The sequence below is a fragment of the Myxocyprinus asiaticus genome, chromosome 38, assembly GCF_019703515.2.
Source record: "Myxocyprinus asiaticus isolate MX2 ecotype Aquarium Trade chromosome 38, UBuf_Myxa_2, whole genome shotgun sequence".
In the NCBI taxonomy this organism is placed as follows: domain Eukaryota; kingdom Metazoa; phylum Chordata; class Actinopteri; order Cypriniformes; family Catostomidae; genus Myxocyprinus; species Myxocyprinus asiaticus.
The window spans coordinates 4196168-4211797 of record NC_059381.1 but is presented as its reverse complement, the minus strand read 5'-3'; the positions used below and the strand labels follow the sequence as shown (position 1 = coordinate 4211797).

The following is a 15630-nucleotide window of genomic DNA, read 5'->3' as shown; positions in this document are numbered from 1 at the left end:
TTCTCAATAAATAGGGTTAAATACGAATACATGTTGACTTTAAGGCCTTTTAGAGTCAAAGAAAAGCACAAAATAACACTAAATTCTGTTTGCCAAATATATACATACCATTACTTAATGTCAGTGTCATATGTATTTATAAAGCATATTTTATACAATAGCCCTTGACCAATGTGCTGTACAATAATGAATATGAAAGACCAGGGGTGTAGTTTACAGGGGGGGATCGGGTGGATGAAACACCCCCAATAATCAAAACAAGCAAGTACAACCCCCCCCCACCCCCACCCCCCCAATATTTTTACCATGATCAATGGAAACATGTAGATGCTTCACGCTGCAACCCCCCCAATATTCAAGCCATTTACGCCCTTGTGAAAGACACACATGATCAGGCAGAAAATAAAACACTAATTGGACCTTAAAAACCGAGCACTAAGAATGATTAAAAGCCAAAGAAAAAAAAGAGTTTTTAGCTGCTATTTAAAAGCAGGTAATGTCGGAGCCGTCCTTAAATGCACAGGTAGGCTGTTCCAAAGCCTGGGACCAGCGACCGCAAAGGAGTGATCACCGCTATGTTTCAGTCTAGACCTAGGGACAATTATAAGTAGTCTTTGAGCACCTGATCTAAGAGATCTAGAGGGGTTATTAGTATAAAGTAGTTCAGAAAGGAATTTTTCAGTGATTTGTAGGCAAAAACTACGATTTTAAAATCAACTCTAAATCTGACCGGCAACAAGTGATGAGATTTTTTGATCGGCGTAATGTGTTCACATTTGCACCGGCCCTTTAACAGTCTAGCAGTGGCATTTTGGACCATATGTAAATGGAACAGGCTTGATGAATTAATTCCAGAATAGAGCGAATTACAATAGTCTAATCGTGAGGAGATAAAAGCATGTATCACTCTTTTAAAGTCTTAAAATGAAAGAAAGGGCTTTACTTTGGTTAGTAGTCTCAAATAGCAAAAGCTCAACCTGACAACTGAGTAGACTTGTTTATCCAGTTAAAGGCCGCTGTCAAATAAGAAACCCAGGTTCTTCACACATTGTTTAGTATGAGCAGCGAGGGGACCTAAATTAAAATGATGGGTGCTGATACCATCAGTCAGTCCAAACATGATAATTTCAGTTTTGTTTTCATTTAAATTTAAGAAATTCAGTGACATTCAAGCTTTTACATCCTTCAAGCAAGCCATTAGAGGTTCAAATGCATTTTTGTCAATACGTCTCAAAGGCAAATAAATTTGGGTGTTGTCAGCATAACAGTGGAAGGACACACCATGGTTCCTTCCAGGTAGTAGGTATAGTGAAAATGAAGCCTTGAGGTACCCCCCACTGGAGATGGGCTGCTGAGGAAGAGAAGTTTCCAAGGCTAATTGAGAAACGTCTATTAGTCAAATAAGATTTAAACTGCTTCAGAACTGTTCCATTGATACCCACACAGTGCTCGAGACAGGAAATAAGAATATTACGGTCGACCATGTCGAATGCTGCACTAAGATCTAAAAGCACAAGGATCACATTATTGTCAGAATGAACGGTTTGCAAATTACACCATGTAGCAATTTTTTATTTTTTATTTTTTCCTGGGTAGTAAGTGTTATTTCCTAATTGCTTATGCCTCAAAAGTCTAGAAAATGGCTATTATTCCCCACAAACTTTGCTTTTGTGACCAGGACAGTGATATTTTGAAATGTACCTATTTCCAATGAGAAAACGGGCGAATTTGTGTCTTTTCGTTCACATAAAGTCAGAAAAAAACAACATATGAATCCAAATTAACATGTATTTATACTAAAGTAATATTCAAAGCCGTGCTGGTCTATAATGGTAACAAGTACCCGTCTCTTCCCCTGGCTCACTCGGTGCACCTCAAAGAGGATTACAACAGCATCAAGACCTTGCTGGACGCCTTGATGTATGATGAGTACGGCTGGGAGGTCATAGGATACCTCAAAATGGTGGCATTCCTGATGGGTCTCCAAGGCGATTTTACCAAGTTTCCCTGCTATCTTTGCCTTTGGGACAGCAGGGACACCAAGGCGCACTACCACAGGCGGGACTGGCCACAGCGGACCGAGTTCTCTGTGGGGAGGAATAACGTCAAGTGGGAGCCACTTGTGGACCCCCAGAAGGTGCTGATGCCACCACTGCACATCAAATTGGGCTTATGAAACAATTTGTCAGAACTCTAGATAAGGAGTCGGCAGCCTTCAAGTACCCTCAAGACTTCTTCCCTAAGCTGTCTGAGGCAAAGGTCAAAGCCGGTGACTTTGTCGAACCACAGATAAAGAAGGATTTTGGATTCATAATATGAACGAAAAGACACAAATTCGCCTGTTTTCTCATTGGAAATAGGTACATTTTAAAATATCACTGTCCTGGTCACAAAAGCATAGTTTGTGGGGAATAATAACCATTTTCTGTACTTTTGAGGATAAGCAATTAGGAAATAACACTTACTACCCAGGAACAAAAATTGTGTTACATAGTGATATCATTTAAGGCTCTTAAAGGGCAGACTCAGGACTGTGAAGTGCTCTGAAACCTGACTGGAAGGTCTCAAATATCGAGTTAGAGTTCAGAAATGACTGTAATTGAAGTAAGACTACTTTCTCCATAATTTCTGAAATAAAAGGTAAATTGGATATTGGTCTAAAATTTGTAAAAAGATTTGGTCTTTTAAGGGTTTGTTACATTTTGAGTATTTTGGATCAATTAAACAGGGCTGTGGACTCTAGTCACATGACTTGGACTTGACTTGGACACGAGTCACAAATTTGATGACTTGCGACTCGACTCGACATAATCAAAAAAGACTTGTGACTTGACTTAGACTTTGACAACAACGACTTTCAACTTGACTTGGACTGGAGCCCTGTATCCTGCAAAGACTTTATACCTTCTAAAACCAAAGATCAGAGTTCTACATTCAAAAATGTGCAACAAATCAATGATTCATTTCCCCAATAAACAATTAATTTGATTTTCAAATCTGCATTTCCACGCTCCACATTCAACCAATCAGACAACCAATCAGCTTCCACAATAGTAGGACCACGTTTGAAGATCGCTCATTCAAGAACGACACAGCCAAAATGATACACAAGGTAATTTCATTTGGATGTAAAGAATACAATATCGAAGGCAACAAAAGGATTGCAACATGGATAACCTGTGGTTCCAAAATGATAGACGCTTCATCAACAGCATCCAATTTTGTGAGGCATCTGAAAACTGAGATTGTTAACTGTTATACGTCAGCTAAGGATCAGTAGGATTTAACTTATCATGTAAGCTTGGTTAGCTAGCTAGCTACTTAATTTCACAGAGCTCAGTACACGGCAACTACAGTTTCGGCGTGAATTATTTTGCACGCCTCATTGCTGAAACCAGCTAAAAGATGCACTGTAGACCAGCGAAGGTAGGCTTACCAACCGTCTCGTATTTAAGCTGGTCAGATGGTGTCATGGCGAAATTGTTCCAGATCGTTCATTTAACATTAAGTAGGAAATTGTGCCTACGGTGGGTAAAGGACCGTCTGAAAGTCCACACATTGTGCTAAAATGTGCTAATACTGTGGAAGGTGTAATTACTATAGTAATAAATACTCTGACACTAATTTGGGCAAAGAGCACTAATGACTTGTTTAAGACATGACGCTTAAAGTTGAGGACTTGGGACTTGACTTGGACTTGCTTGTCTTGACTTAGGACTTGACTTAGGACTTGAATGCAAAGACTTGAAACTTACTTGTAACTGCAAAACAATGACTTGGTCCCACCTCTGCAATTATATATTAACATTATACAGCTAAATACTGATCTATTTTAGCACACTAACACAGTATTTTCTAGTCCTGGATGTTGTCGTTACTCAGAAAGGAAAGTTTGTCCAGGTAGGTCATTGCTTTGCAGACTATTAAACTATAATATGTCTCCAACATGCCACAGCCCTTCCCATGTCCCTCCCCTAAATCTCTCCAAGCCACACCCATCAGCCCCGCCCCCATTCCGGCAGAGCTGAATAGAAAGTTGTAGCAGCAGGGATTATAGCGAATGTGTCGGTTGCCGGAAAATCGAGCACTGTGAGTGGCCACCACACCGGCCCGTCTTGCACACAGACCAATCAGCACATCTAAGGGGAGGGGCAGTGCTACGTCCTCAGCAGCGACATAAACCTTCCTCACAACATCTTGTGACAGGAGGAAGGCGGGGCCAGAACAGTAGTCTGGGAGATACTTATCAGGATACACCTGATACGGCAGGTAATGTGGTTTGCCAGGGTCTCGCTCAGGAGTGGCCCGATGGATGACCCTTCCCAGGTAAAGGTCATCTGGGTGCGTTCTCAGCCCTAGCAGGTATGATGCAAGTGCAGGTAAGTTTAAATATACAGAGTCCTCGGAAAGCACGATAAATCGGGCCTGAGGGCAGAAAAGCAGTATCCAGCGAAGTACCATTTTTACTTGCTCCCAGTGTCCTCTCTCCCAGTCACCGTGCGAAACCCCGCACTCACACTGCACGATATCACCATTGCGTGCTGACTCCTCCCTAATTGACTCATACTCTGCCCCTAAAGAGGAGGGGCCAATGAAGAACAATGTCCGCACAGCAACGCGCTTCACTGTGGTCTGATTGGCCCATGAGTTTCGCACACCCTCCCTCTGGCTTGAGTTTCCTGGGGAACTGAGGACCACGGTGAGGATGAGGAGGTCCTGATGATGAAGGCATGGTTCAGTGTTAATGGGATAGAGCTGCGATGTGTTGAGAGTGGTTTCAGTCAGGTCTAGTTTGCGTGCACGCTCCCGAACCTTGAGGACAAAACGGTCGGTGTAAATGGCAGGAGAGGATTGCAGCAGGAACTCTTCGACGATGTCACCGCCGAATAGCAGGGCGTGAAACAAGATGATGTTACACAACAGGAAACACCACTGATAAGTCTGCAACCGGAGCAAACAGATCTGTACAGAGAATGGAACAACAAATATGTGACAACACTGTAGCAACAATAATAGATTTTTACATTTTCTGAAGAATTCCTTTAATACATTAGGGTAGGGGTTGGCTTGGGGTAAGAGAAACTTGCCTTGGCTTGTGCCACCAAAAATATTTTACCATCTCTAATACAATCCATTGAAAAGTTATGCTGTCCTACTAATACACACAATGCCCTTATTCCTTCTTAGAGGACCAACTAAAACCATCATGATTTATGTTGGTTTGGTGCTAGTCTAACTGGTGGACCAGCACAGCCATGCTGTTCACCAGTTAAACATAGCTGGTGACACTGCTCATGGTCTCTCTGGTTAACCAAGACAGTCTTGCTAGTTCAGTTTACCCTCCTATAGCGTTCGGGTCATTTTTGACCCGGGAGAGGTAGATTATAATTTTTAAATACCACATACTATATAGTATGGGAACCAAACTTTGTGACATTGTCAATACTTCAAAAATACACATAATATATATATATATATATATTTTTTTTTTTTTTTTTTTTTTTGATTTGATTTAATTTTTCTTGATTTTTTTTTTTTTTTGTTGATTTTTTAATAAAATTGTTTAAGAGATATAACCATAAAAATATTGTTAAATCTGTTGCGTTCATGGGTCAATTTTGACCTGGGCATCAATTGTAGATTTACACATGATATTATGTCAATTTTTTTGTGAATGTGATTTTTTTCTTATAAACACTTCACTCATTTTGCCTCTTTCCCATACACTCTCACACACTTTTTTGTCTCACTGGGACTGCATCTTGTTTACAAACATGCACACACACACACACATACACATACACATACAGTCGCACACAGACACACACACATTCCTGTACAAAACAGACATGACAGATATAACAAACATAACAAATGAACTAAATCAAATGTACTACTGTCTAAAGGGGGTGTGGTGAGAGCAAATGGACATATTAGTCTAAATAGGGCTTGAAAGAGGAAATTGTCCACATTTTACTCTGCAGCTATCTGATGCCAAACAATAGTTCATGCAAGTAAATAAAATAGATTTTGCTTAAAAACATAGTAAAGAAGTATTAATGTTGTACACTTGAGTTGTACAGTTGTTTTAATGATGTTTAGTTGAAAAAAGAATATGTTGGTTTCATAACTTTTGACCACCAAGTTATATTGAGCAGTTATGGGTAATAGGAAATTAATTCAAATAACTAATAATTCTCATATTAGATGTTAATATAAATTGTATATTATGTTATATTAAGAAAAACATTCACAAAAAGGTTGATAAAAAATATCTTCACATGTATCACAATGCTTTTGCTGTAGTTAATGTCTCTTTAAAATGTCAAAGAATTTCTATATTTTATTATTTTAAAAAAATGGCATATTAATTATAATTTTTATATTTGTCAGATAAAATGCCAAAAATATTAATCTTTCGACATGTATGAACAGTTAAGAACCTATTAATGACTTACAATATAGTTTTAGATGAAAACCATCGGGATATGAATGATTTATAAGCTTGAATTCCAACTTTGAATTCCACGCTGATCTGTCTTAAAAGGTATTAGGAGGGCGGGACAGTTGGAAATTAGAGCTAAAAAGGAACAATACATGACAAATATTGAGATAGAAAGGAGGTTGAAAAATAAGCAGTGTCCCTTACCTTCATGATGTCCCTTTGGAGTCTCTCGTTCTTTTGTTTTCTCTCTTTCCTCTTTACTTTCTAAATCAAAAGTCCTCTTTTAGTTCGGTTTTCTACCTGTTAATGCAAGTTCGTGAACAAGTGTGCTTGCTGCTCACCTGCACGTTTGTTTCTAAAGTAAACTGACACCAGCTAAAGTAATGGTAACTTTACACAGCTCTGTCTCTACTGGGCAAAGATGCCCAGTTTCACCTACAGTAATAATTAATGACCCCAGGATACATTACTCAAGAGGAACTAAAAGCACAGACTATTCCCAGACTGGTTATTTATGTCTTACGACACATTTTGCTTAAGGCTACTATTCTCTACTGATCTAACAGAATGTTTTATCAGTTCTTGAAGGTAATTTGGTGTTTGAAAGTAGAAATTTGAGAGAATCAAAGATGGCTGCATTCCAGTTTGTATACTATTCATACTACTTAGTATGCAAGGTCAGGTTTAGGGCACCTCAAGTCATAGCACATTGAAAATAGTTTGCCAAAGTTGCCCAGATGGTATCCTATTTCCAGTAGATTTTTGAAATATGCATCTGTGCATGCATTTTGTGCCTTTGTGCTACGGAAAAGGAGCAGTTTGTTCTTTTTATTACATTTTTTGGTTGTAAAAAAAATGGTTAGGAATGCAAGGCTAAAGCTGCCACAGCCGTTTTAAATGTTAGAACATAAAATATATTATTACAAGGGTTTCTGGAACACTTGATTTTGATTGTCAATGGCGCCATCTAGTGGTCCAATATTTCTGAGTAACAACCGCACATCCGGGAATTAAGACATATCAGACCTGACATCCGGGTTTTTGGAGTCATCTTTCCTTCTCGGATCACTCTGCGATCTCTACAAGTAAGCTAATAAAATAAATTCAACTCATATCAATGTTTCATGTCCCTTTATTTAGCAAGAACTCTTGTAATAAACTATTCAGTGATTTCTTTCTTCTTACATAATAATTTCAACACAAATCAATATTTCATGTCCATTTAGTTATTTATTTGGCAAGTAGTCTTGTAATAAGTTGGATAATGAGCAGTCAGTCCTTTTTGCAAAATAAACACCAACAGATAAAATCGTAATCGTATGACTTTACAGACCACTTCACTGAAAAAGTCATCACATTAATAATTACTTTACTTTAAACTTACTTTTTAAGTAATGTTTAATTTCTAAAATAAATATGTATAACCCAAATAATGTACTTAAAAGTAATTAACTTCATTGAAAGTCAGTAACTGTTGTCTGATTACAACAATATTTTTTTTTCCTCCCCAATTGGGAATGCCCAATTCCCAATGCACTCTAAATCCTTGTGGTGGTGTAGTGACTCGTCTCAATCCGGGTGCTGGAGGATGAATCTCAGTTGCCTCTGTATCAGAGACTGTCAACCTGTGCATCTTATCACGTAGCTTGTTGAGTGTGTTACCACAGAGACATAGCATGTGTGGAGGCTTTGCACCATCCACCGTGGCATCCACGCACAACGTGCTCCACCGAGAGCAAACCACATTATAGTGACCACAAGGAGGTTACTCCATGTGACTCTACCCTCCCTAGCAACCGGGCCAATTTGATTGCTTAGGAGACCTGGCTGGAGTCACTCAGCACGCCCTGGATTCAAACTCACGACTCCAGGTGTGATAGTCAGTGTCTTTACTCGCTGAGCTACCCAGGCCCCCTGATTACAACAATTTTAAATGAACACAAATGTTTAAAATGTTGCACTACTTTTTGACTAAAAAAGTTTTAGTATTAGATTACAGTAACTAATTACTTTGTAATCAGAATGCAACCAATACTGGGGATAATGTACAGTCAGTCAGTTATTATGATAAATTAAAATCCGACAGGGGATTGTTTTGTGATAATAAGTGCTGTTTGTGCATTATCCTGCTTACACTACCAAATAATATATAAATAAAAAAAACTGAATTATGATTTGTGTTGAAATTATATTAAAATGAGATTAGAAAAAGACCGCAGGGTAATATAAGATACATGAAACTAGCACAGCTAAAGTGTGTAAGTAATTGGTTGCCTGGGAAAATGGTCAGTTATACAGTTCAGCTGTCATTATACAATATAAATATTTGGCAGAAGAATGCAGAGACTGACCAATCACAATCAAGTATTCCAGACCGCTATATAATAAGCCAGAGCATCACCATGTGTGTGAGCCATTTTATGTGTGTACCTGACAGTCAGAGTGACTTATGGCTTGTAAACACCTGGCTTGTTCCTGGTGTGAGCATTTGACTGTTGTAAGAATTACAAACATGTGTGTGTGATGCTTCACAGGTTGAAAGAAGAGCTATTTTTTCTCCCTTCAAGATCACATTCACATGTTGTCCATCATGTCAGCACTAAACTGCACACTACACACGTGCTCTCTCTCTCTCTGTCTTTCTGTCACTCATATTCACAAATAAACCTTTTACTGTCCTCACTCAAGATAAGTGAGCTCTGTCTCATACATGATGTACAACAGAGAAAGAAAGAGAGAGAGAGAAGAAAATCAATGACAGTGTTTGACACCAGGAAAAGAGCAACATCATTATGACATCAGAGAAGTGAGTGCATTCATTAACACATTCTGTGTGTTTTTGTATGACATAAAGACATATATACGAGACAGACAATAGAAGGGCGAATTATTGTTAATGAAAATACCTATTCTATATACAACATGAAAAACAACTTTCAGCAAGGAGCTCTACTGAAAACAGTCTCAGTTACTTTAAATCGCTGAATGTTAACAGTGGGCTCTTAAGGGCTTTAATTTTCACCTTTTTAAATCCTGAAATTAAGTATTTTATAAAGGTACAGACTGTAGAGACTACGATCTGTAAATATTTATGAAGAGATTTATATAAAGCTCTTTTAATGGGTCAGTTTCAGCAGCGACTATGCGTAGTTTGGTCTTCCAATAATTAATTGAATGGGAGAAATTGCAACACTCAATATGGAAGCTGTAATAAAAGATTGCATTTTGGGTATAAGCATTGCCTGATTTTTTTTACTCCAAAAAACATGTGCACATTAGCTGGACCAGCCTAAAAAATACACTTTTTGTATGGTATGGTTTGTATATGTATAATATACAAAATGTATCATTTATGATCAAATATTATCTTAAAAACGTCTTCATTTTGTTTTCTTAAGAATGAACTGTCTTTAAAAAATGATCAATCAAATCAAATCACTTTATTGTCACATGTGAAAGGCTTTGACATTGTCTGATTATACTAGCCTGCTCATTAGGTTGCCTGGTCTACAACAACAAAATCAATTCTTCAGCACTGTTAAATTGTATATCTATTAACCTTTTTTTAAGTAGCAAGCACATCACAACATTTTTTTTGAATGTAAAGTGCGTGAAATGTTTTAGTTTAATGACACTGACCGTCATAGAAGAATTTACTTTCTGGTGACCATTTGATAACTTTTAATTTGACATGAAGGAAAACAAAAGAAACAAAAACTTCATTAGACAACAGCTGGAGGTTCTCATTGAGGAAATTACTGCAAGGAAAATGTTCTCCTTGAGAACCTTGATACGGTATCTTATTGAAACGTAAACATGGCAAACAGTTTTGGAGATTTCGCTGTTTCCCAAGTAAAGAGGAAATACACTTGCATGACTAGAAAATAGCTGCCTGGGGGGTCGGATTTCTGAAACGTAGGATGGCAGGGGAAGACTCATTTTATGTATGAGTAAAGCGCTAGCTGATTTGTTAGGATTAGGTTTAGGGGTAGGGTTAGGTTTGGGTTATAGTTTGTCTGACCAATCAGGTAGGGCTTTCCTAATAATTGTTATTGAATCGTCCAATCAGGTATCTCATTTCTCATAAATATAAATGACTCCATCGTACATTTTGGATATTCGTGCCTGGGGGCGTTACCAAGATGGCCGCCAACAAACTTGCCCTTCAAGTCAGAAATATCGTAATTACGAGTTCTGAGTACATGAATGACCAGGCGAAGTCCTATTTACAAGTGGGAAACTCAGAATTCTAGATGATACCTGAGTTGTGACGTTGAATGATTTGGCTGTTATTTCAATTTCAGTGCTTTATTTCAATAATATTAATATGTTACATGACAGTCAACTATGACTCACCCTTCGCTGTTTGTTTAAAGGAAATAAATAATTTGTTAGATATCATGCATTAATAATTCATATAGGTTGTGTAAAAGTGATGTTTAGGTGTGTTTAGTTATGCTTATTCACTGGTACAAAGCAAAGAAAAAAAGATTTTTTGTTGTTGTTCATTTGGGTATTTGTTTAAGTTTGGCGTCTTCCATATTTTGTTTTCCACTTTAATGCATGACATGCCGTAATAACAAATGTCTGAGTCGGAGGTAGGAACTTCCCAGGTCCACTTGAAGGGAGCATGACTTGGTCTACTAAGGACTTTGGATGCAATTATCAGGAAATACCTAAAGAGGCATCTCCTTTCTGTCATTTCCTCTGCTTGATTTGAGATTTCACGACAAGCATGGTGTTTGTCTACCTTTACACACAGACACACACACGCACAAACAAACTATGGGGGATGCAAATTTCTTTCTCAGTCTTTGTCTCTCATTATTATTAAAATTAATTGGTTGAGTGTGATTTCTGCCAGGAAAACATGATGACTGGTTGTGAAGACATTTGTGCTCTGAGTTGTCATGGTAACAAAACTGGTTGCCAGGGTGATCTCGTTATCGACAAGGCAAAGAGAATGGTGTATTGGTGATTGATTTGATAGACGACTCTCAGGGCTTCATGGTCTTAAGTTAGATGACAGTGTGACTGGTTCTCAGGATGATATGACTGAGTGTTTAGCTGTCTGATATTGTCAGTGTAATTATTTCCTTTATGTCCTCTTGTCAGTTTCTTAGTTCTGTCTGTGTGTGAATGTGTGTGAAGACAGAGTTCTGTGCACATTGCAGACATGTCAAATGCAGTGCTATGTTTGTCGAGAGTAATAAAATTTGTTGAGGTGACAAGCATAAGCTCTCCTCTGACCCCTGACACACACAACCCCCATCCTCTGAGCTGTTGTCATGCTAAAACACTGCACTTACCTTTCAAAGCAATGTAAATACCACATAAGCATCTCAAATGAAAAAGAGAGAGAGGAATACAGCAAAAGAATGAAAAAGTGAGAAAAAGCTGAAAATCAAGACAGAATGAGAACGGAACGTGGTTGGACGGCTCTACTAAAGGCAGACAGAGTCAAGGGCATTCGGCTTACACCCACATGTGTGAGTCACAAAAGTGTATGTCTGCGCATATAAGAAAAATAATTGATTGGACTGGATAGGAACTTTTTGTTTAAAAATGAATGATAAACAAACTTAAATAATTCTGTTATTAGCGGTCTTTGCTAAATCAAGCATCACTCTTACTATTGCTAATACTTTGAATTAAGAATTTGGGATTTCAACAAACCTTTGACCCTAAGTATTAAACTTAGAACTAGCTTTGCATGGACAATTTTGAATTATACTTCAAATTGTGTAATTTGTTCATGAAGAAGTGTGCTATTACTTTTCTATGCCACATCCACACTACTACAGTTTTGTTTGAAAATGCATTCATTTTGCTTATGCACACTAGAACGGCATTTTGCTCCACCGAAAACGCTTTAAAAACACTCTCTATTACTGCATACTTTGTTAAACAACGAGGGCAGAGTTTTCCCATTTGATTTGCAAACAGATTTGTGTGGATGTGGCCTAAGTGATCAGAATTACAATTTTCACAAGTCGGTGGACATTTTTTGTCTTGGACCAGAGGTGCAAAAACCATACAGTATATGCAAGGTATGCAATGCATAGGGGTGCCATGTAAAGGGGGGCACCAGTGGTTCACTAAAGGTGGTGCAATCGGCCTCTTCGACCCCTCTAACATCACCCAACCCCCCCAACCCCCCAGTTCTTATAATGGATGACACTCAACCCCCCCCCCCCCCCACCACCACCACCCCCACCCAACCCCGCTTGACCTGGGGAACAAAATTTAGTTTTACATAAATGTGTAGTTGCGCCCCTGTCTTGGACCAGTCAGCAACCACATAGAAACGTGCTAAAAAACACTTGGAAATCCTTGGAAACCACACAGTAATGTCCTGGAAACCACCCAAAGCACTCCAAAGCATCTTGATGACGAGTTTTGCATGGGCAAAACACTGCACTTATTGGACAATGAAAAATCTACTTTTTAAAGCTATTTTTAAACTTTTGGACACAGCAGTCCTCTGTTCCATTAGTGAGGCAATTAACAGCATGCTGATTCACTGCAGAGCAGGCGGGTGTTTAGTTGTTTGCCTGCTGTGCTTTCACTGGTATGAATTTGTGTTTGTGCGTTTGGAAACAATTTGTTCTAAGTTTCAGGATATTTTTTGATGGCCTCTTCTGACTTCTTTTTCAACATTTCCTTTTTCTATGTGCTTATATGTGTGTGTGTTTAGCAGATCCTATAGGGAAGATGATGGTCTCTTGGGCATCAAAAATAATACCAACCTGCACAGCACCAAGGGTCATTGCCATGGCGACAGCCGTTCCAAGAAGAGACATAAAGTCTCATCCAAAAGCACACCCTCTGACATGATATACGTAGGTCAGTGTTGCTGTCAGTCTCTTTTCAGAATGCCAATGACTTTCTACACCAAGGTAGAAAATAGGAACCAAACTATAGATAAACTACCAATAATAATTCTATAACAACTATAAATTTAAATAATTGCTCTTAATTATATATTTCAACATCCCATATGAAAGAAAAATCACAAATGAAATCTCTTAAATACCTGAACTGTTTCTCCTAGAGAGCAAAAGATTTAACATTATGTATCTTAGGGTATAAATAAGGTAGCTGCGAAAAATAAAACTGATTTTGTTTTGTTCCCAATCATGCCACCTGTAACTGAGTAAAAAATTGTATTGATTCGACAAAGCAATCAGAAGTTATAGCATTACAAAAATAATTTATCCATGTGTCCAAAAACATCTCCAAGTGTCCAAAAGCCTCTCCAAACAAATAAAACACAATAATTGTACATAAATAACTAATAACACATGGAAATACAACAATGACTAAAGGTTTGCTCTCACTCCAAAGCATGCAGGCATGAGTAAAAAGATCTCATTCAGTTCCATTCTGTGTCATTTGAGTAATAATTGAGCCTGTGTCATGTACTTGGCGCCATCTGCTGGTGTAATTAGAATGAACGATCCTCTCTGCCCATATTTGGATGACTTTCACATCTGGTTGCAGCGATCTGAATCCTAATACGATTGGTTTAGCATTCCATGACGCGAGACAACGTACTACATAATTTTTTATGAAGTCATCTGATCCAGAAAAGCTAACGTGTTCTTAGCCTGATAGCACATTATATGCTGTGTACACATTGTGCTTGTGTGGATTATCTAATGATCTAAGCATCCAATTATGTTGTGTGTGGGCTCGTTTTAAATATAATCACCTCCGGGGGCCTGGGTAGCTCAGTAGTAAAATACGCTGGCTACCACCCCTGGAGTTCGCTAGCTTGCTAGTTCGAATCCCAGGGCGTGCTAAGTGACTCCAGCCAGGTCTCCTAAGCAACCAAATTGGCCTGGTTGCTAGGGAGGGTGGAGTCACATGGGGTAAACTCCTCCTGTTCGCTATAATGTGGTTCGTTCTCGGTGGGGCGCGTGGTGAATTTAGCATGGACGCCGCGGTGGATGGTGTGAAGCCTCCACACGCGCTATGTCTCCGTGGCAACGTGCTCAACAAGCCACGTGATAAGATGCGTGGGTTGACAGTCTCAGATGCAGAGGCAACTGCGTTTCGTCCTCCGCCACCCGGACTGAGGTGAATCACTACGCGACCACGAGGACTTAAAAGCACATTGGGAATTGGGCATTCCAAATTGGGAGAAAAAGGAAAAAAAAAAACAACAAAAAAAAAAAAAAAAAAGAAATATATATATATATATATATATAAAATCACCTCCTCTAAGTAATGGAGTAGTGGATATGTTATGTTTAGATTTCGTGAAGTTAAGCAAAAAACATAGCATATAAGCTACAACAGTTTACATGTAACATGTATGTCAAAGACATGTACTTAGCTATTACTTGTTCATTTTTGTCTGTGAGTAAAACAAATAGGCTGGTTGTATTATACTCTATGAGAGCTTTCCAACAACAAATGACACATGGCTATTTGATCAATTTGATGTTTTTACAGATTACAAAATGTACAGTGCAAAATTAAATAAATTATCAAAACCAAACACTTCTGATTTGTCTGCAAATTTCAAAGTACTACATGCATTGTAAAGTAGAGCTTCTAAGCTTTAAAATGATTTCTATTTTGTGTTGGTTAAGATTGTAGTTATTCATATTTTGATAATAATTTTTTTCTTCACGGCCCATCTGAGCTTAATGGGTTTAATGTAGAACAAATGGAGACTTATAATAATAACATGATTTAAAAGAAATGTGCTCGGTTTGCCGTGATCCCAAAGTCTGCAGTCAAATGTTCAATATGAACTCAGTCATTTCTCATCAAATTCTCCCAAGAATAAATGATCTGAGATATGCTATCTACATTGATTTTATATCTTTATACTCTTACTGTATATCATAGATGTTGTGTGTTTTTAAATTGTATGATTGTGCAGTTGGAGGCTGGAGTAAAGATGACACTTCTTGCCCCATTGAGCTGTTCTGCCCTCAGTATAACGAGTGGAAGATGACTACTCCAATGCTCCGTCACCGTGCTGACCCAGGGGTGTGTGCTCTGGGCGGGGTCATCTATGCTGTGGGCGGATCTGATGATGCCACCTGTTTGAGCAGCGTTGAGAGGTAGGTGTTTACTTACTGTAGATGTAAACATAAACAACTTATGTGCACAGAAACCTACAAAGTGTGTGTGTGTTAGGTATGATCCAGGTCAAAACACTTGGTGTG

General features: G+C 38.4%; 1 protein-coding gene across 1 annotated transcript; it reads right to left on the bottom strand.

Moving 5' to 3' along the window:
- Positions 1–3855: 3855 nt before the first annotated feature.
- On the bottom strand, positions 3856–6655 carry LOC127428497 (beta-1,3-galactosyltransferase 9). Its single transcript, XM_051676913.1, has 2 exons — positions 6650–6655; positions 3856–4962 (listed from the first exon to the last, which is right to left on the bottom strand). Exons 1-2 carry the CDS (start codon positions 6653–6655, stop codon positions 3856–3858), a joined length of 1113 nt encoding a protein of 370 aa, XP_051532873.1.
- Positions 6656–15630: the final 8975 nt, after the last annotated feature.